This window comes from Ambystoma mexicanum, chromosome 6q (genome assembly GCF_040938575.1).
Source record: "Ambystoma mexicanum isolate Mex_15411 chromosome 6q, UKY_AmexF1_1, whole genome shotgun sequence".
NCBI classification, from domain to species: domain Eukaryota; kingdom Metazoa; phylum Chordata; class Amphibia; order Caudata; family Ambystomatidae; genus Ambystoma; species Ambystoma mexicanum.
Window position 1 is genome coordinate 147,010,536 of NC_090937.1, and position 23,622 is coordinate 147,034,157.

The 23,622-nt window shown below is 39.4% G+C and overlaps 1 protein-coding gene across 1 annotated transcript in view; it reads right to left on the reverse strand.

Annotated features, from left to right (window-relative positions):
- CCSER1 (coiled-coil serine rich protein 1) overlaps nt 1-23,622 on the reverse strand; it is a 2,886,772-nt gene that overhangs the window by 763,216 nt on the left and 2,099,934 nt on the right. Inside the window, exon 7 of the mRNA XM_069630566.1 lies at nt 11,202-11,279. Within this exon, the coding sequence (XP_069486667.1) occupies nt 11,202-11,279 (78 nt within the window). The remainder of the gene's footprint in view (nt 1-11,201; nt 11,280-23,622) is intronic.

Below are 23,622 nucleotides of genomic sequence, written 5' to 3' on the forward strand. Positions count from 1 at the left end.
TTTGTTTTTGCCACTATATCCCATCCTTACAATTCTATTCTCTAATTCAGTACATTCAAGCAGACGTTGTCTGCCACGACTGTTATCCCGCCACATCTGTTTGGCGAGATTATCTGGATCAGACACATTGCCCCTCAGGACAAATTACAAAGAGGGGGCTATGCAATGAAAATATATAATCATACAAAACAGACACATGCCAAGTAATTAGTAATTGGTAGGGAAGAGGGAAGTAAGGCAGAAACAAATTATTGCATTCAAACGCTATCCTTATCACCATTAAATTATAATTAGCTACCCATGCCCTGTTTTATACTACTGCAAGTAGATACAGCTGCTGGATGCATCCAATAACTGTGCCCTCATACATGTAGCAGCTAATCTGAGAGTTAATTCTCCAAAATCACAAAACACTGCATCATCTCTCGGTGGGAACCTCCAATTAGTCATTCTATCGACATGTTTAATACCATCAATGAATGTTTTATTAACAAGGTAGATACAATAGTGCATCATCTTGACATGTTTACCATGCCACAGTAATGCGCCACTTCCCATCACCTGATGTGCCCAAATGGTTCATGTTCAGGACTATTCACCAGAACATTTGATCTGCAGCATCCTTACAGCCCTGACGACCATCTCCTATGAGATGATGTACCTTCTGTAGGCATCATTAACACCTTAGCTGGAGACTCTTTCAAGGAATTCCTATACATCATCGACCCAACACTCACACAAGGACTATACATGCCCCATATGTACTGATGAACTGATGCAGGTCATACCCCACTGCTGAAGATGACACAAAGAAAATGGCTTAGTTGACTACCACTCAATCACGTGCCATTTCCAAAATATTAATATTATTGAGACAATCTATCTTCATGAATCCTTTTACAAAGCAGAAGTGTTGCATTTTAGCTCCTCTCGGAGGAAGATTGCTAGTCTTATTAAGAAAAGTGTGATTTAATGATAAACATGTCATATATATTTTGTTTTGATTTATTTATGTTGATGGTTGCCTTAATATAAACACGTCACCCTCATGATATAACAAAAGCAACGTTACAAACCACATTCAATGTTCATGTAAGAACAGTCAAAACAATGGAGTCCAAACTAATGAAATATCAAACTGAAAATATTAAATATCCTAACGTCACCCTCCCTTTACATTGTTTGTTGATCAATTAATTTAAAAACCTTCGCTAAAAAATGAATCAATGCTATAATCAGAGATGTCGGTTCCTCACACATAAACATAATCCACCACTCACCTGCGGTTGCCACTGACAATTCCTCAAAAAATGCACCTAAAAGTCATGATCTTATATCGACTACCACTGTGCAGAACAATAGAAGGTGTTGTAGGGTCTCCTTATGACTACTAACTGTACAAAGTATACATTTACCACATTTTCACCATGTCTATTTCTAGCTTCTAATGCCTCTTTTGTAGGGTATTGCATTCTGAAAAAATAGTTTGGGAATTTCAATAAATACTTTGGGAGATTGCTGTATTGTTTACACACCAGGAAAGGTTGGTTCCTTGTGATATTAACATATCAATAAATAACAAAAAAACATTTTTAACGCAACATTTGTAGCGAAAAAAATACACATTTATTTGTTTTAATTTGGGCTGTCCCCCCAAGACCTCTGTTTCCCTTTGTTTATAACCCGACTCTTACCCCCTCACCACAACCATTTTAATCCCTTACCACTCCCCAATATATATATATATATATATATATATATATATATATATATATATATATATATATATATATATATATATATTTTAATTTGGTATTTTTTCAGTAAAAATGATTCATCAAAAATATTGTTCATTATTAACTTTTTGTTATTAACACTGGATACCGGAAAGGTTGAGTGTATAGTTTATAGAGTTGTCTTTGCTCCAGTCTTTCCTTCATATTTTAGGGCGTCATTCCGAGTTTGGAGGCAGCCATGGTGCTATTAGCACCATGGCTGCCTGCAAACTCGGATCCGGGTCTGGGTAGGCGGAATGGGGACTTACCGGGACATTCCGACCTATGCGGGCCCGGTAAGTCCCCATGCCAAATACCATTCCCCATTCCCATTCGAGCCCCCATAGGGCTCAATGGGAATGGGGAAGGCGCTAATAACGGGCCCGCAAGTCCAAGCTGTTGAATAACTACCCCTAAAATACTTTGCTCATTTGCTTCTCCCCTAATTCTCAATTGTCTTCTTATATTTCACTCTTCTATTTGGGGATCCAAGATGCTGTGAAATATATTTGCGGTTTGTTCAGTATTCTTGTCCAGGATTCCTTGGACAGCTGCCACAAAACCTTCTAAAAAACCAATATGCTGTGGATGTAAACCATTATATTCATTTTGAGGAACATTTACTGTAAAGAGACACTTGAACAGCAGTATCCTTTGGCCTAACCTGGAATTCTTTAAAAGTATCTCTTAAGATCCCCTTTCTCTATTTGGTTGCCATTTTTTCAAGAGTAGAGTAAGAACACTTTTCAGATGGTATTTTGTGGCCCGAGTAGAACAGCTTTTGTTAGTTTGGAGTTAGATGCTAGTTCTCTACAGAGATCTATGCTTATACATATATTGTCGTGAAACACAATTCTGGGCTTACCCTTTTAATATGTATGTTCTTCAAACGGAAGGTTGGGGAATTCCTCAATGTAGTGAAATTCTGGAAATGTTTCCAGGGTGCATCGCTGCAGAAAAGCAGAATGCATAATGTTTTATTGTCATACATAATGTCCCCGCCTTCTTTTGGAGCGTTTGTTCTAAACAGCGCTGAGTCACCCATTCAGCTGGAGGCAATTGACAGTGGTTCTCTATTGCGGTCTCAGGAATTGGCTGATCCGGTTGTGGAAGAAGACAACTCTCTCTATAGTTTTAAATTGCTGATTAACCCTCGAAAAGTTTTTATTTCAGCTGTCAACCCTCTGTTGGTGCCATTCTTTCCCATGCTTCCAGACCCCTGTAAGAGGAGAAAAGTTTCATGCCTTGCAGGAAGCACTTTAGCATGACGTTGGGGCAGTTAGAATCGTGTCAAGTGATGTGTCTCGTTTTCCTGAACCGGAAGTTCCAAGGCCAGAGCTGGATTATTAATTAAAACACACTTAATACCAGAGACTAAGCACAAGACCGGGACTTGAAACTGTGTTGCTGTGTGCTGTCCTGCTTCCAAAAAAATTGTATTGCCCCTGAGCTATCCTCCTGTCCCTCAGTGAGCGCCCTAAATTACTTCCCAATGAGAAATTATGTGGGTATTTTTTACAAGATGTGCTTTGAGGGCTCCAATTCAATTTACAGAGTACAGCTATGTAGGTTTTCATATTTCTTTTAAATGAAAGCAACTGTACTTCCTTGGAAGATCTTGTCACTGACAAAATTCAAGCAGTCTAAAACCACAACATGACTTACTTATCATGCTTGATACAGGTAGTAATTGTAATTAAAACACAAATGACGCTAAACTCTCCTTCACTCTCCCTGAAAATCATGATCAATATAATCAGACTAGCGGAAATATTGTCCACTATGTAGACTTTGATGGACTCCAAGTGAATCAGTTTAAATAAATCTAAAACTGAGGTTGCCCTTATTTCTACTTCAGCCAATGCAAAAAAAGGATCCACCCATTCCCAATTCAACAGGTCTATGTGTGATTCATAACTAAGGTCAAAACATTGTGCATCTACTTTGACTCCCAACTGACTATAATCTTGCATGAAAACTGCATCATTAGATCTACAACACACTGTATTCACCTATTCAGGAAAATGCATTAATCATCAGATGAATCTCACCTGGGATGCATAGGGAGAGCAATAATCCGTTCTGTAAATGGCTATTATGCGACCTTCAAGTATTGCAAAATAAAATGTAAATGAGGTCAATGGGTCACCTTTTTCCCAAACCACTAAGATGCTCCAGAAATGTCAGTCATTAACGGCACAGGAGCACCTTCTGTTCGTCGTCAGGCGCAGACTGGCCTACAAGGCAATGGGGCAATGCCCGAACCAAAAGCACAAAATGCTAGTGTGGGCCAATTTTATCGATCAAAGTGGCCCACTCTCTTGTCCAATGTAGGCCAGTTTGATCAGTTACTTCACTATGTGGCTAGTAGTTTTGCTAGTCAACCAGTGTGTCACAAAAGGGATGAATTGCCAATTTTCATTGGTGCCCGAAACAATTGTATACCCTGGTTGATCCTGTGTGTGGTGGCTGTTTAGCGGGCTAGTTTTGCTTAATTGCCATCTATCCTCCATTTCCAACACAGCATGATATCTGTATTTATCGTTTATGGTCAAACGGTATGCAGTCTTTCCATCGAAAAAGGTTAAAACAAAACTTTTTTCATCGAAACTTATGCAACAAAGAATATGCATCAAACGCATATTTGTGTGGGGTAAAGGGTTAATTTTCTTTGGGGTGGGTTGATAAGGAAAACAAAACGTGTGTATTGGGGAGACCACCCCCCGAAAATAAAAAAAAAATAAAAATGCATAAGATGTACATTTTTACGTTGGATAACCTTGGATGCATTTTAATTTCGTTGGGAAGTTTTCGATGTAAAGACATGTAACTTAACCAAACTTGATTTTCTTGTCACTGCTCATGTACATGGATGAAGGATGAAGAGGACATATCTTGCTTGCTTCTGTTACTCCTCCCTTTCCTCCTCCCCTAGAGCCCATACCATGGGTCTACCTTGGTCCATGATTTGGCTCCTAGACCTCACAGGGACACACATGGTGGCTGCCATTTTGAATGGCCAGTGGAGATTTGATTCTGGACTCTTCTTCAATAAAGAAACGACTAGGTTGAGGGATTGATGAAACAACATCTAGGGAAGCAAGGCACTTTGAAGGATTGTGTCACAGTACGGCCGTGCATTTTGATTTCATATGGTGAGTAGGAAATCAACAGACGTGAAATGTAAAGTATCTTAATCCCTTTTCAGGTGTTAAAAGGGGATCACTGTGAAGAAATAATGAGACTGATCCCGTGTGACGATCTGCCTGCAATATAATTGCTGCACAGATGTGCATGATAAGCATTGAAGGGCCAGACTATGTGTGAATATAAGCATCACAAAGACTTCTGTGCACTCTACACGGACTGTCTACTTTGCGCGTTTTATTGGGTCATGCATCTCTGTGCAATGGCCTGACAAGTTACCGGTTCACGCGATTAAAGCGTCATTCCAAGCAACATGTCAAGATTCAAAACAATGCAAAAATGGTTGACCTCGCTTTGTTGTATCGATTAATAGTAAGGTTTGGTATCAATTTTGAACAAATGGCACTGGAAAATGAAAACAGTACTAGAAGCTGACAGCTCATGCCTGGGCTTGATTGCCTGCTTGTAGAATTACCTGCTCCCATTACCACGGAAACAACACTGCTCTCTTGAAGTGCATCAGTAAGGAATGGAAAAAGAACAAAAAAAACAGCGACGTTTTATCCTACTTTTATTTTGACTTAATGACATCTCGTTGTGAGACGCATTTGACCTTTTCATTCGGCTGCAATCAACATTTACATGAGCTCTCAGGCAAAGCAAGCCTGCTGTCCTTAACTTAACGCAGAGTGCAAATGAAAGAGCGCGCTGCCGAGTAGGCGGGAAACAGTGCATTGGAAACTGCCGTTTGATCATGTTTTCTGAAAACCTGTTATTTTTCCGTCTTTCTCTACCTGGCACAGTGCGCATGTTGGAGAAGGGAGGTGAGTGAGTGAACATTCACTTACTGAGCCACAGTCTGGATATAATAGTTGGCATGTGTGCATTGAAAAGCAAGTGTCAAGACAACTGAAAGGCCATTTGTACAGTGCTTGATGTCCCTAAACGTGAGGGAGCAATGGCAGAGGCAGGGTTTGGTGCCAAAGGGGGCGAAGTACTACTCATGGGATACCGGTCAAAAGCAATACACTGCAGGTGGGGGAACGGCATAGGATCGGAAAGGAGCCTGGAGGGGGCGCTGTTGCCTGCCACCCCACACCCTACCTCCACCACTGCCTGAGAGCAAGGCCTTGAGGGATAGCCTTATTGACAGGAAAGTCCCCTCAGATAGTTCATCCTGTAATATATCAGTGACTGAATCAAACCTCGTATATTTTAAAGTGCCAGGCTATTATTGAAGTCTATGTAAAAAGGACGAGTATACTCGTCCTTGGCACTTAAAAGGTTGGAAAATATGTTCGCCAGAACCAATGAATGAGGACTGCCCTACACACTTCCGGTTGCGAGTTTTGACGTCGATTTTCGCAGAACTGATTTCCACAAGAAGCCGGATGACAGCATAACAGCTGGCATTAAGTATCAGATGTGGTGTAAATCTCCACTGTATCTTTTAAAGAATAAGGTTCATTTGATAGATGTTTCAAAGGTGTGTTCAGAGATCGGATTAACAGTAAATGTCATAGAAGTGCAACACAATTCATTACATTTCCCTAAAAAAAACGAAATGGTCAGAGATGAATGATAATGGGCAGAGACTGGGACAGGAGGAGTAGGTTGTCATAGTGACCTTCAGCTATGTTAATTAAGTGCCAGGCTATTGTGTAAGTCTATGGGAAAAGGACGAGCATACTCGTCCTTGGCACTTAAGGGGTTAAAGGTATAATGAACCAACCACATCATCAAGCACAGCGCTGACAAGCAGTGGACATGGAGGAGGATCTTCCAAACTGGAAGGCCCATAAGAGCGATAGAGCATTGTGTTTTAGGGAAACTCACAAATGATATTTGGGAAGGACCCCAAGCACTCTTTTCGATATTCATTTGTAAGTTGTTAAGTGAGTGAAAATGAGCGAGTGAGTGACTGAGTGAGTTAATGAGTGATTAAGTGTCTGAATGCATGCCTTAGATAGTATGAATTAATTGTTCCTCCATTTCAAAACGTCCCGGAGAAAGCCAGATTTCAATGTCACAACAAATCAATCTTAGCAAATTTATTTTGTTATGTCCCTAGTCATCTCATTCATCCATTTGGGCCATCGTACACAAAACATCCCCCTGGATTATCACACCCAAGCCCATGACACATCCCTGACAGCCATGTCTGTCAAATACCTCAGAGAATACATCTCAATTGCTGTCAATCAACTACTTACATTTTTATTCAACTACCATCCCAATCACTGGCATGAAGCAGTTTTTTTTTTATTTTAGGAATAAACCAATCTAACAAACCCAGCACCCAACTATAAAGAATGTTAAAAAAAAACTTTTGGTAAAACCTCCATAATTAATGCTGCCTACCAACTACTTACACGGATCCCGCACCAGGCAAGCAAAAGTGCTGGTTTGGGGTTGTTTGTTCATTTGAGATTAGATTGCGGAGAACTGACCATAATAAATATGCTAGATGTAGCAGATTGTACGCACATTGAAGTAAGCAATTGAAAAGGCTTAATACAATCAGAAATAGCTGTGTGCAGTGAAAGACAGTAAATAATATGTTTTAAAAAAAACACCCCGTCCCCTACTTACCTACTTGCTCGCCGCCGCTTCTCCTGCACCCCTCCAGCGTCAGATCCATTCCTCTAATTCAAGTCGGATTCAACGCTGCAGGGTCCCTTTTTCTTTTTTCAATTTTTTTTCTTGGTCCCCCGCCTCGAATGTTGAGGAAGCGGGGGAAACCCCTGCAACCCTTGAAGCCCAATAATACCAAACATGGGCAGCGAGGTACACCCCCGCAACCTAAGCTCCACATGTCTGGTATTTTTTTAAAAGCGATCTTACGGTACTGGCCAAATTCGGTCAAAAGTACCATTTGACCGATTTCTAATTATCATATTGGGTAATTCCAAAGTGCTGACTTTATTCTCTCAGCCTGTCTTCTCTGTCTACATCAAAATTCCATTGGTTTTATTATCACAGCACCAGACCCTTTCACATGCCTCCCCACCAACTCCTACCCAAAGGCAATGCCAAGAAATCCATGTTCACCACATGACCCTTAGAAAAGTAACTGCACCACACTCTGGAACAATCATCAAATCAGTCTTCAATGTTTCAACTGTAAAGCTCAACTTTTTCTAGACATCATCAACAGTCAACAACAAAAAGGTCAAACACGCCCTATGTGCCCTGGTTGAAGCAAATTCTCAATTGCAACAAACCACATGTGCAAATTTGCTAAAACCTAGTGCACAGATGATACCCCAGAACATCTCACAGCTTTCAAAATAGCTCTGTCTACTGAGGCAGCTAGGCTGCTGACTGCATGATAACACCCCACATACGAATTTCCCACACAACAGATGTCATGAAATCTAAACCACTCACTGTTTAGTTAACTTCAGCACCATAAAGCACAGTATTAAGCTCAATGACCCTTGGACAATCAGACCGCATATGTCTCATCTCAAGTGGGAAACATTCAACCTTCAACACATGATGCTCTCGTCATTATCCTGAACTCAAAGCAAAGTCTTGCAATCCCCGACTGCTTCATCAAATGCCTCCCATATGATGCAACCTCACCCAGCTTGTATATCATCATCTACTTCCTGTCAGATCTTTTATAAATGTAATTGTAGATATTGCAAAATTGCTTCCCTTAATCTAATGCCCCTGGTATACAACTTCACCCTACAATTCTGGGACAAGAACCAGGCTGTATTATGAATCAAACATGTTTAATTCAAATGAAATCACTGGAAATGTGCTCCCCCAAATTTTTGCTGGGCAAATCGCCACAATTACATATTGATACATTTTTAACTGGTTTGCAGAAACAAGAACTAGCCTGCCTGTGAGATTCTCACTAATAAACCGTGCACACATGTAGTCATCCTTTATATCAAATGATTATATTTCTAACATTTCTACTATTAAATAATCCAACACTACATCTACGAAGCACACTTTATTCCATGACAGCATTTAGAAAAATTAATTAGCTTTTTATTAAATGATAATGTTAAAATCAATAACAATTATTTGTGTCAGAGAAAATGTTTACGGAAATCAACATCATGCTATATGAATCGAATGAGTAATTAGTTATGCAATCGCATGTAAATATGGTATTGTGGGTTTCTAGCATATGCATGGTAGTTGAATGCAAGCTGTGGAGAGTTGGCTCAAACGCTTTAAGCACTCGTCCTCCTTGACCTTTTGGTGGCCTTTGACACCATTGACCACTGCAGCCTCATAAAGAGACTCCACTTGCTCGGCATCAGGGATGCAGCATTGAAGTGGATAACCTCCTTCATCAACCAAACTCAAATTACTCCCATGCCTCTGTTCTCCTTGACTTTGTGCCCTGTCACCACAGTGTGTCTCCCCATCACCCCTTGTCTTTATCGGTAATCCCCCCAAAAACAAAAAAGAAACAATCAAGGCAGAAACCTCAACATTTTTAGATCAAATTTTTTGAATTGTTTGTAAATATTGACTACCTATATAGATGGAGAGTTGATCAAGTGAATACATTAAATAGGGGGTGGGAGTGTTGAGGGAGCTGTGGTGGGTTGTACCCTGCATTTAAATGTAAAAACATGTTAAAAATAATATATATATATCTGGAAATTAGACAAAAAAAGTCTGTGTTTTCAGCCTCGATTTTATCTTTCCGTTATTTTAACATATTACCCTCTTTATCCTCTACCTGAGCCCCCTCCCGGCACTTAGGAATTCACATGACTTGCTACAACTATGCAGATGACACCCGTATCATCTTCAAGATCTCAAAGGACACCTCTAACACCCCTGACCCTCCTTCATGCCTCACAGAAATCGACCACTGGATGACGGCTAACCACCTCTTTCTCATCCCCGGAAAAACTGAAATCATGATCTGCAGAAGACTGCCCTCTTCCCCCAACCCACCCACTTCCTGCCCTCCCTAGACCTTCCACCTCATACCCCCAACACAGTAAAGAACCTTGGAGGCACCATGGATACAGAACTGACACTCTGAAATCACATCAACTTTGTGTCAGAATCATGCAATCTATACCTATGCATTCTCTGACAGATCTTCCCCTACCTCTCCTACCCTCACAGAGTTGCCACAATCTCAACTATCATCCTCTCTGGCCTGGACTATTCCAATTCCCTATACCCGGGTACCCCTGCATCTGAACTCTGAAAATTCTAAAGGGTCCAAAAGACGGCAGCCAGACTCCTCCTAGCCCTAGGCCCTAGCGAGCACATGAGACCTGCCCTTGGTGCCCTGCACTGGCTCCCTGTTCAAGGCTATGTGCATCACCCACCGTGCTTTCAGGGCCACCATGAGTACAGGATGCAAAGGAACTCCAGTAGAAGAGTTGGGAATGGGTGATGCACCGTGAATCAATGAAGTCCATAAACGTCAAGCCAGCACTGGCCACAAGACAGTGATGGTGAAACCAGAATGTATCAGGACAGACTCCTGCAGAAGTAGGCTGGAGGGGACGGGGAGCATGGTAGAAGAATCAAGAAAAACAGGCAACACCTGCATGCGAGAAGGGAGGGGGGCACAAGGGAACATCACAGGGGGACCAGAGAGGGTGGGGATGGGGCCAACTCCAAAGGGCGTTGCTGCCACATTTTCCCAGAGATTAAGCCTGTGCAATTTGACATGGCCAACATGGTTGTTCTGAGCTGTATCTTTTGTTTCCCAGTGCAAAGCATATGAAATATTCTGCAGGATACCTGGACACTCTGCCTCCAATGCATACGTGTTGTTGATATGTACCATACCATTCACATGCTTGTGCCAGTCACACCAGTGTCACACCAAAGGCCACCGCCACAAAAGCAGTAAATGAATGCATGAATTGAAATTAGATGAAAGCAGCCATCCTCAAGCCCGCTGGACCATTTCCCATCAGGAAATCCTATTTTTTAGAAAATGTATCAGTGAGAACTATATTTAGATTATTCGCCCCATTTCAGGGATATAGAACACTCTTTTACATTCGATCATAAGGCAAGGGAATAACTCCATTTTTTGATAGCTTCAAAATTAAAAGTTAATTTGTGTGAACTTGATTCATCCATTGTTTATTTATATTATTTAAACAAGAGTAAACTAAAATATCTGGTGAAATGTACTCAAAGGGTAGTGTCAACATCAAGTGGTTTTGTCTTATAGTTTTAGGCACCGTAAATTCATTTAAAAATGTTTTTAACCAAATGCTTCAGAGTATATATACATCCTCGATGAAGTAAAGTAGAGCCTCCTACCTTAAAAGGAAATGGACATTCTGCAATTGGACTTATAGGAAGAGAGGTGTTGCTGCTGCCTGGACTCATATCTGTACTCTGTAAACAAAACAAGTTACAGTGAACATGTTTGCATCATATGGAGGATACTTAGAAACCTATTAAATTCAATAAAAAAAACTTGTCAAAGGGACATTATCGTTACAAGTAAAACTGAAACCCTCAGAAATTCACCAGATACAGTAAGCTAAGCAACCATAACTCGTGTGACCACAGTGCACTGCAAATCCTAACACCCAGGACATCAAAGATGACATCATCAATGTCCTTGATTTTTTGAACTTACATTTTCACACTTAAGAAAAAAGAAAACACAGGACAGATTTGCAAAACCATGCTTTCAAGTCCTTGCCAATACTCCTCACTAATGTTTGCTGCAATCCTGTCCAGTACTTTGGCTGTTGCCATTAACAGCATTTTATTTCCACTCAAGCCTATACCTATTTTGAAAACCTTTACAACATAGCCTGTCCATGGTGGCCATGCCCACTTTAACCTCATTGTTGGTCCATCGTGGTCATGGCCAGTAGCCAGATTGTGCGGGGCATCTGATGGCCAGAATATGGCAGCAAGCATCATTAAACCCTCTGACAAGGGTAGAAACGTGGTACTCACGGACAGAATATAATACATCAACGAGGCCAATAGACAATTGAAAGACACTGCATGTTATAGCATGGCACTAAACAACCCCATTGCTGAAATGGAATTTTTTTTTTAATCATTGGAAAATGGAGGGGCTATTGGATGAGGAGATGTGCAGATTACTTTTCACCAAAAAATCAGTAATACCAACTATATATTTTCTCCCCAAAGTTCATCAAGGCCTTAAGGAACCACTAGGTAGACAAATTGGGACCCTGTTGGGTTACAATTTCTCTAAATTGATCGACAAGGTACCTTTTGTGTCCACTCTACCCTCATTTTTACAGGACTACAAAGATTTCTTGTGGAAAATCATTGAAATTCCATGGGGTGAATAGTTGTTTGTCCACCACAATGGATGTGTTATCCTTGTATATGTCTATTCAGCATGGTATAGGTCTTAGAGCAGGTCAACATTTTCTTAATATGAGATACTGAAAAGATACTATGGATGATTGAATTTTGTTTAACCAATAATATTTTCATGTTTGATCGTCCATTTTTCAGACAACTGCAGGGTACTGCAATGAGGTCCACATACACCCCAATGTATGCTAATTTGACGATGGGGCAGTTTGAGAAATGTATAATGGTGGACGGATGATAATGTTGATTACACAGACAAAATGATTATATGGCTACGGTTTATAGACAACCTATTTATGATTTGGAAGGGGATTGAAAAAGATTGTCTTGAATTTGTAAATATATTGAACAGTAAGACATTAAATTTGAAATTTACAGAATCCCACAGTCTCAATAGTGTCATCTTTTTGGATGTGGTAGTCATGCAGAGTAAAGGTAAAATTGAGACCATCCTTTGCAGGAAACCTACAGGGAACCATTCCCCATTACACGGTACCAGTAGCCAACCCAAGAGTCTTGTGTACAGTATACATTATGGAGAGTTTTTGAGGGTTGGACAAAACTGTTTGATGTCAGATTTTTTTATTGTAAGAGCAGGATCACAGGGAGGGGTTATAGAGATCAGTTTCAGACTTACCCTAAAATAATTATTGAGAGGGCTTATTGTAAACTTTGCAAAATGCAAAGAGATACACTTCTTTTGTCCATCAACCAGACCATAGTACTTAACACGAAAGAGAGTGAAACAAGATTCATCATCATTTACGATGACTATGCCAAAAGCATCAGATCAATCATTAATAGACATTGAAATGTGTTGAAGCTTGACAAAAGCTTAGCCAAGGTTGCATTTAAAAAAAACAAAGCACTACCTTTAGACAATCTATATTGGTTAGAAACCTTCTTGTGTTGAGCTTCATGCAGAATGAATCCACTGTTTCAGGTGCACAATGGATACAAACATCAGGCCAAGGTTTTTATAAGTTTATGAATTGTAAAGCATGTCAATATGCAAATAATTGCAGTACATACGTTCACCCTGTGCTCAAACACACTGTGAAGAATAAGTACAGGATGTCATGCAACACTAAATTTGTCTATATTCTCAATGGTATGTTGGGAGCAGGGGTTTGCAGGCTTAAATTATGTTTGTTACAAAATATCCATGCAATACAAAAACAATGACCAATCATACACCATGGCAAAACATTTTAGAGAGGTCCATGTATGTGAATTGACTGGTTTATGTTGTTTGGTCTGACAAACATACTCCAGCCATTGAGAAGGGGGAATAGAGAATTGATGTTAAGACAGCAAGAAACACAAGTGATATTAGATTTTGAAACTCAATTTCCCCAAGGACAACATATAGATTATATACTTTTTTTTAAGAAACAAGTATAATTTTCTTGCCAGTTCATTCCAGACATTCAATGTGTTTTTAGGTGCAGATGATGGTCCACTGTTTCTTCTCCTTCCCTTGTGTTTCCCTCTCTGTTTGTGATTCATTTCTCTGATGTTTGGAATTTTATGTTTGATGTGGTTTTGCGGATTAATTATTGGCATCAATTTTGAAGTGTGTAATTTCATCAAGAGGAGTTAAAGTCTGTAAATGTGGTTTGTCTATGTTAGGTTCTGTGGTTTCTTTTAAATTATATAAGTGCCTCTCATTGGTAGCACAATGCACTTTAAACACATGGACGGGTAAAAGACATTGCATAGTCATATTGGCAATTATGCCAAATCCTCTCTGATCATGTATTTCTTGATAGGAATGATATATATGATATGTATATATATATATATATATATATATATGTATATATTCAGTAGAAAAAACTTTGTTAAAGGGACGTTATGGTTAAGTTGGGCTACTAAAAACCTATGAAAATCAGTGAAAAAACTTTGTTAGAGGGACATTATGGTTCAAAGTAAAACTGAAAAACCCCTGAAATTCGGCAGTTATGGTAAGATAAGCAACCATAACTCGCGCCACCGTGCACTGCTAACAGTAACACCCAGGACATCAAAGATGACATCAAGAAAGGGGGTGGTATGCCATCTGTGTTCTAGATTTTTAAATATTCGAACCCATATTTTATTGAAGGTAAAAATCAAACTTTCTATTTCAATAAATGTGGAAAAGGCTAACCCCAACTTACTTTTTGTTTGCAGAACAAAAATTAAATGGGCGTATGCACTGATAACAACCAAAGAGTAGACAACGGGGTTAAATACAGAAGGAAATGTAAAAACTGTGAACAACCTGCAATCTCAAGTAAGGAACATTGTCCTCTTCTGCAGTAGACAAACATTGGGCCTCGGCCAAGCTGTACTTTAACTTAGCTGCAGGCTGTTCTTCCCTTCCTTTCCAAGGTACAGATTAATGTATTAATTTAGTAGGAGGCTGAGTAATCTCTGTATAGTTTTCAATTAACTTGCAGCACAGCATATTCAACAGACTCTTCAAACTTCTCACACTGGTAGGGTCCTTTAGTTTCTGAAAAGCCTCCATGTTTTCCTTGTGTGGATTCAATTGATTTTGAGACTGAAGATCTTAATTTTGTTCCTACACCATTGGTCCTTCTGTGATGATACGTTTGCCTGAGTTTAGAGTGATGTGCTTTAGATGTGAAAATATTTCACCTGAGCAGCTGGTATGAATTTGAGAAATGTCATCATAAATATGTTATCCTTATGCATATGATGTGAGGCTGTCTGTTAAGGTTTGCATGTGAATATTGAAGAGAGTTAGAAATAAAATTGAGACTTGGGGAAATCCACATAAAGAAGGATTGGCTGGGGCAGCAAATAGACCCTGGCAAACCGTTAGTAAGTGATTAGTCATAAATTAGTTGAACCAGTTGTGGGCTGGTGGGGACATCTGTGACATTGGAAAAGGAGGGTGCAATGATCTAAGGCAGGGGCCTGCAACTTGGGGCTGTCCATGTGCTTTAAACTACAAGTCTATTAACTATGCTGGAAAAGGCTGATGGGAGTTTTCAAAACATCTTCTGAGCAAAAGGTTGAAGCCCTGTGGCCCAAGGTGTCAGAAACAGGTGACAGGCAGAGAAGAACCATCAGTGCACATCTGTTGGAGTCCACCATGCTTCTGAAATAACTGATAACATAGTGGTTTCTGAAGCAGATTTGGAGTGAAAACTTGATTACATCCTCTCCAGGGCACGGATGGACTAGAAATGAGAACAATGTTTCTGGTTTACCAATGATTCAATGACTTTTGCAAATAAAGGTAGTGTGGCAACTGGTCAAAAGTTGACAGGGTCTTTAGTGTTGAGGGTGGTATTTTTCAATCTTGTTTTCGTTCAGCATATGCTCAATGTCTGCTGTAATAAACTTTCAAGCAAAGCATGAGGGCTTAGAATAAACTGAGAGAAAGCCACTCCAAAAGAGTAAGAGAGACAGTGGTATAAAGAACTGGTTGTTTGATTGTACATGTTTCTTGCTACCATTTTCAAATGGCTTCCCTTGCAAAGCGAAATTAAATGTGATTGTACCTGAGAACATTTGTTTTATAAAGCAACATAACATTATCAGCTGCAAACATTTTGAAATTTCTTTCCAGAACAGGTTATTGTAATATTAGAGACCAAAGAATGGATTGTGCAGCATTCCAAGCAATACAGAAGGCCAGAGAATGTGTATTAAATTCCTCCAATAGTTATGTTCTAAGACCCAGGCAACTGTGATATGTTATCAACATAAGAATTCAGCTTGGATCAGCAAAACACTAATTCTTGCAATTCTGAAGATTAGAGAGAACTGGATTTCTTAACATGTCCTTATAATTTGGATACCCTGCATAGAGAAAATGTATTTGCAATTTAAATGTGATTTTTATTCAATGAATATCTTTACAATGTGTTTTTGAGGACTAAATAATATAAAATGTAAGGCCTATTGCTGCCCGACTGTTAAGTATCACTGTATAATTTCAATGTCTATATTTGCATATGTTTTATGTATACCCAAAATAATTTGAGATTTAAAGTCCTAAAGCAAACACATTTAAAGCTCTATTTCATTCTACCATGCGTATAGTCCACTCTGAATCATTGCATTTGAAATTCAAAGAAACCTGCCTGAGACAGGTGAGTAAATGGAAGTTTGAAACAGTCAAAATGGGGAATTTGAAATTCTTTGCAAATTCAACATCCCAAGCCTAAGTCAGTTTAGGAATTCACAACAAGAAAACATGAAGAGAACACACAAAGGCCTTTGGTTGAGTACAAGATGGATCCAAAGCCGATCTCGAAATGAATAGCAACAGTTTTGTAAAAATTTGCCAAAGCAATTATAAACAAAGTAAATAAAAAAAAATTAAAAAAAATCATATTACAGGTCTTGGGTACCCAGCTTCAAAGGGCTTGTCACAATTCATCAAACTCTAGGCTTCCCATAAAAAATAAAACATTAACCCAGGTCAGGAGACAGTGTATTATGTTCACAGCAAGAGGACACTTGGCACACATTAATAGCACACAAAAGGAGTATCTAGAGGATGCACCACCAGTGTCACCTGCAGGAACATGTCTACAACTCCACATTAGTAACATGAATAGAAAGTAACATGAGGACATCCTTAAATAAAATGTTTATGCTATGTAGCGATGCAAGTTTGGATCAACACACCTTTTTATTTTGTAGCTATGGGCATTATCTATCAAATTACAAAAATGCAAATAAATGTAACAGGTGAAACATGACAAAAACATGCAAATCCCCTAAATGTGATCACATTGAGATCATTCAAGAGTCTAATTGTAAGCACTGGCATCTAGATTCTAGTGATATATTTTTTTTAATAAACTACTATATTTTAATAAAACAATTGGGTTACAAAAAAAGAAACATTTTAATTGTTTCAATAGGAGTGGTTTTGATTCCATCTTTGCTAAATGGACTGGGAAAATCACACCTCTGTAAACATTGGAAGGAGTTAAAACCATGTTTACTTGCCTGTTCAATGGATTATGATTTTTATGGATTATGTCGAGGTGGACATGGAATATTTTCTAGAACAAACCAGAGATGGGAGAGCAGAGTTTACATAATTCGAAGGAGTTTACCCATACAGATTGGAGACCAGCCCATTGGAGGATTAAGCGCCTATGTCTGTTAATTGGGTTCTATTCAATAAGAATTCTGCAAAGTATTAAGCACTTGCAGTCCCTTAAACACTAGCAGTCCGTTATCTTTGGATGCACAGGTAAACTCATGCAAAATGTGGTAGAGCAGGGGGGTTTAACATTGTGCATTTTACTGGGGAATAGTATATCTCCAAGTCAAAAATGCATGCAGGCTGAAAACGATACCCAAGCCTATTAAAAGTGGTGCATCCATGCATGGAGTGATAACTACACAAAGAAAATAGATAGAAAGCGGTGCACGCACACACGTGTATTTAAAGGTGCATGCATAACTGTATTTAAAGTCACACACAGATAGACTGAATGTAACACACTCATGTTCTGTGAAGACTGCACATACATCTATTCAGAACAGAGTAAGTAAATCCCTGAGTTCATTTCCAAATTCTAATCTGCAGGAGCCAAATTAAGTTGGCCATTGTCGACATTTAAATACCTTGCACTTGTCCAGTACATTCACTACCTCTCACCTGCACAGGGGATTTGAGTGATTGTAGATGTACTCTAAATGTTAATTGTTCAAGCAACTTTCTCCAATAGCAAACTTGTCTTGATACTAAATGTTTTAAACACGCTTGCATCATGTTGGAATTCTATCATGGAAGAAACTCGTATTTTGATTGAAGCACATATATAATTGAAATGTTAAAGTGCCTAGCATAGTTAATTGTGAGATTCATATATGCAGGTAATTTGGTTTGTGGTTGATTGTTCGATTTTCTGTCCATAATATTGTAGTGAACTCCAGAGTGAAGAGCTGGAGACCACCTTACTTGAATTTAGTTTATTATTTCAATACATTTTGAGTTCTGAGAACCACACTGTCTATTTCCTTGCCCAGAATTGTGGTGTGGGATTGTACAAATGGGGATGCGAGCCCGGCAAGTCACACTGATAGTATAAACACATAACAACACAAATATTCCTACATTAGAGAAAAGAGCAGGGCCATCTTAAGCACATTTGGGGCCCTGGGCACACACATCTTTGCCCCCTCCCATCCACCAAACTAAAGGAATGAAGTGATGAAGAATATCTGGTTGCACCCCACCCCACTCCTGCCCCCCTCATTGCAGCATTCAAAAAAAGCATGTTTACTCCCTTTAAGTCCCCTTACCATCTTCATTCTTGCTCTAATAAGAATGATAAACAAGTAGCATTTGAAGGCCAACATTAGCACTCTACAAAGAGATTACCTTTGATCTAGTATAGAAACAGGAGACATTTTATCAAAAGAATCCAGGGAAGTTTGCAGCCTGCAGTAATAATGCAGGTCCCATGTAAAAGGTAGATGTAAACCAGAATAGATAGAGAACACACATCACATTAGTTAACTCACAGAATGCAAAAGTGCTCAAGCATGGATTGGGAGACCAATTGGAAGGAAGGAGAAAAATACACATACCACAGTATCGATATTGGATGCAGATTAGAAACTACCAGGAAGGTGTCTGTATCCAAACAGACTGAAATTTGAATTGGGACATGGTTTTCAAAGAGTTTTGCCATTAGAGATCAAAGGAATAAATGCATGTCGCGTGAAATATATCAATGCTCACTGTAATAGAGGAAGCCATGACTGAGGCTTTTTAGAAGATCATAACCTGAAAAGAAAATCACTCTGAAGGATGATACTTTTGAAAAGGTTTAGGGACTGTAAATTATGAGAGTTTAGGCAATACAAGATTGCATAAGATGCACAGGATCACACATTGGGTATGGGGTGAAGCTGGGATCATGTGAACACTTTCTTTTCCAGTTCTTACCATGAACTGAAATAATCTCATTTAATGAAACTGACTTGGAAAGTACACAAATCACATTACCAAACATGACCATTTTTTAAAACAAAATATTACTGCAGGGTGTTACGCAAAATGGGAATGGATCTAGCTGCATTCTCTCCAACATCAAGGGAAGTATATAAGTAGAGAGATGCTTTAAATTCTTCCAAAATGGTGGCTTGTGAAATCGTCATTCATAAAAGGGCAGAACAACCTTTGACTTTTACAAAAAAGCTGTTTTTTTTGTCAAAGGAGCAGACCTTAAAATATGCTTAACCGAGGCCTGCAACATCTGGTCTGCTCCCTTCTGTCTACCACTCCTTCCACTCAAATGGCATACATAAGAAGAAAGATCAAATAATGGACTAAACAATGCCACCAGCATGTGAGACGGCAAACCTTACAGAAGACAACACAGTAATGAAAGCGATATAACATGATTTGATCAGGATCACTGTATCGTCTGCTGGCAAAGCCACAATACAAGCATGGTTGTTTTAGTTCTTGAATTTGGATACTTATTCACCTCTTGGACTAACAGTTTATGCTCATCATTGGATGTAATTGCTCAGTTTTACAACACCCCATCTGATCAAACCAATGTCTAGAACTTCACCATAGGGATGAGATGTTAGTTTTGATAGCAACCCTTATCTGATGCAGGTACATTGCTGATAATAGCACCCGTTGTGCTGCAAATAAAAGTACATATGCAGGTACGTTTATACATTTCAGACATGGGAAAGGCTCAGCCAGCCTTGTTGGAATGTGCTATACCAATATTGCATGTAAACACATATTTCTGCAATGAGTGCTTAACACACTGAGCTAATTTATGAATCATTGTGGTACTCAATTTATCAATTTGCATTTCAGCTTTGGCTATTGCACATGATCAGCATAATTCCCACAGGAAGGAATGAATGCTACAGGAGTTGTGCCGTAAGGAACACACAAACTAGGTGTACCACAGTGAACACAGAAAGCATTGCACAATGAATTGATCATGGCAGAATGTACTTGCCAAAACAGACCTACATTAGGTTTAGAGCCTCAGTAGCATGCCATAAAATATCCTGACATGTGCTATTTAAGTGTGGTGCACAATGGAATCTTACTTCTTTAGGGCAGCCGGCCGTGTGGGGCCCCCTCCAAGTGTCCCTTTTGCCCTTGCATAAAAACATCTCTGGAAAGGAGCTTTGGTTGCAAAGAAGAGATGTGATCAGAGCAATGGTGAAGTAAATCTCTCTAAGGAACTGAGGTGAACAGTTGATCAGGAAGAAGGTTAGATGCTTCTGATGAATAAAATACTACCTCAGGATATGGATGGGAGGAACAGCTTTGGGGGTTGGTATAGCTGTGTGAATTCAGACTGAGAGTTGTTGGGGGGATTGCATTATTTATTTCATTGATTTTGGCACTGAAGAAGTCTCAGGACTCGATGCACCATTGCAGTAATGGGGAAGGTGAACATAATTCGTGTGTTAAAGTTCGGAAGTTTGTGATCAAGTGTAATAGCTTTTTAGATTTGTTATTAGCATTGTCAATGCAAGGTTCAAGGTAAGTTTTCAATGGGTATCATGAAAACCTGATCAGATATTTACGATTTTCTTTGTCAAAGATCTCTGCCCTATCTGCTTCTAATGTTTGCTTCTGAAGAAAGTAACACTTTAAGCTCATGGGGCACTGACAGCTATTGGCATGACATTCTGTCATACAGTGGTTCATATTTATAGTTAATCACATGCATTTCTAAAGAGTTAACATTTGTAATTTGAATTTTGCTAGCATAAAGAAAACTAAATGCCTCTTAGAAACAAATAGACTGATGAAAATAGTGAAATGATGAATTCAACATCCTGTTGCAAATGACTAAGTATTATGTTATGGATGCTAATGGGTAATTTAAGGTGCAACTTCAGATGCAAAACCAAATGGTGATGGCTGTAAGGTTTATAATTAATCTTAACAATGGGCACAGGTCTGGGAAACCACCCAGACCATCATTGTTCAGCCTGCCAAGTCACTAAAGAAGGGAATATACCATATGCAAATCAGGCATGTTTCCATCCAAAAAAAGGGGCAGTCCAGCCCAAACTGCTAGGTCACATCCCTTCAGCATGACATCACAAGCATCCCCGGACATGTTACGGACTCTTTGAGTGCAATCAATGAGGAATAGCGTCAGTCTCTAGGCCAGCAAGACCGGGACCCGTGTCTGGGCATATCTGTACCACTTGGGGGTGACCAAAGCAAAACCGAAAGGTAATGACTGGTAGGTTTAGAATTAATCTTAACCATAGGCACAGCACTGGGCAACCATCCAGACCATTGTTTTTCAGCCTGTCAAGTCACTACAGAAGGGGAAAGACCATATGCAAGTCATGCTTTGTCTGACGCCATAAGGGGCAGTTGTACCCAAACCGTTGGGTCACATTTATTTGGCACGAGACCACAAACATCCCCAGACATGTTTCAGCCTTGTTGGACTTCATCATTGAGGAGTAGCTTGGGTCTGTAGGATTATTTAGCGTGTTTTGGGAGCACAGCACCATTGCATGGGATTAATGTATTGCTATAATGCGGTACACGCAATTGCACCACTTTTTTTTCTCCTGAAATGCCTCTGTTGCAGGAGACACATTAGAGGATTAATGAACTAATATACTTAACAGTACTAATATGATGTTAATCAAATAACATCATAATGTGTTCTCCAGTGCAACATGAGGTGGAAAAGACAGGCTCTGAAAGTCATTTAAACGTGCACTTGGATTCATTTTTTTTTCTCTGTTCACTGTGTTAGCTGGATGCGAAATCTGCATGCCAGGAAATGAGTAGATACAGTTTCTAAACCGTATAGGCCAAGCCATTGTTAAAAGAGGAGGATAGATTATTGTGCATTTTCATTGGTGACACGTCACCTTAAGGGCTGTAACAGAGGTCTCTTGGTACATTTCGGGGAGGAAGAAAAGAGAGGACATTTTACACAGCTCCGGGGAAGACCTGGCTGGAGTTTCTATGGGGTTTCCTGATTGAGAGGTGCCGTCCCAGTCCATTGCTGACTTTCCCAGGCTGAAGATTCCAGTTAATAAGCACCGGCTTGAGAGACCGCAGATCAGAACTGCATGTCCTCGCTGGGGTGCTTTGAAGGAAAACCTTGAGCCATTTAAAGAAAGCGACCAATCCGGGGAGTTCGCGTGCTAAACAGCTACAACTCGCTGGTAATTATCTTGTATTAAAGTGAGGGTGCGGTATGTGCATGAGACCTATTTTAGACAGGCAGCGTAGCGATAGCTTTTCACCGTGTTGAAATAACACATTTTAATGTTGCCAGCTGAAGGCAAAACAAACAATGTAATTTTTTCTCTCTCTTGTGCAAATATGAAATGAAATTCGTAGTGTTCTTGCATTTTGTCTTTCTCATGTTTTTATTTCAGAAGAGGATTGTCTCATGAATGGTAATGTATCATTGTAAAATGAAATTGTGATAACACAGTCTGCCTAACGGTATTCTTGTTTCTGTTTCATTTGGTGTCTAAAAACAAATATTATGCCATAGAGGGAATAATGCTTAAAGCGCCAAGTTTCTATGCAGATAAAGTAATGTTATGAGCAATTATAAATAGCTGTGTGCGTGGTTCCACTCAGTGTATATATGTGTGTGTGATTTCTGAGTGGAACATAATGAAATAGTTTGCTGGACATATATGAGTCAGCAGAAAGAGAGGCCTCTAGAAATAGTTTCACTAATGTAAATAAATTAGTGATTATACCACATGTTATTGTGAATACTTTATGGAAGCATAGCTCACTGGTGTAGATAAATCAGTGATAACAGCCATAAGTGGCATTCCATATGAAAATGTGGTGTTCTTGAATAATGTAGAAGCTTGAGGCCTCTAGAGATCACAAGAACAGTCTAAACAAAAGAAAGGGGTTTTGTATGTTGGGGCCACAAATAAAACAAAGAAATTATGCTCATCACTATACCACAACAAAATACATACCAACTAATGTATCTGTGTACTGAAATAATGCATATCCACTATATTACTATAATACCAAACCCAATCTGAATGCAAGGTGTGATTATTGCTGAATTACTTTATTTTAGGCGGTAAGAAAATACCGCTAGGCCCCAAATCTACACAAAATACCCTACATACTCTCTATACCCAGCAGACTCTGGACTCACATCTGGGCATACCAATCCCACTCAGAGTGACAAAAGCAAAACCAAAAGGTGATGGCTGGAAGGCTTAGAATTAATCTTAACCATGGGCACAGTTCTGGGCCACACTACAGACCATCATTTTTCAGCTTTCCACAGAAAGGAAAAGAACATATGCAAATCAGGCTTGATCCCATTCCAAAAGGGGCAGGTCAGACCGAACTGCTAGGATACATCCTTTC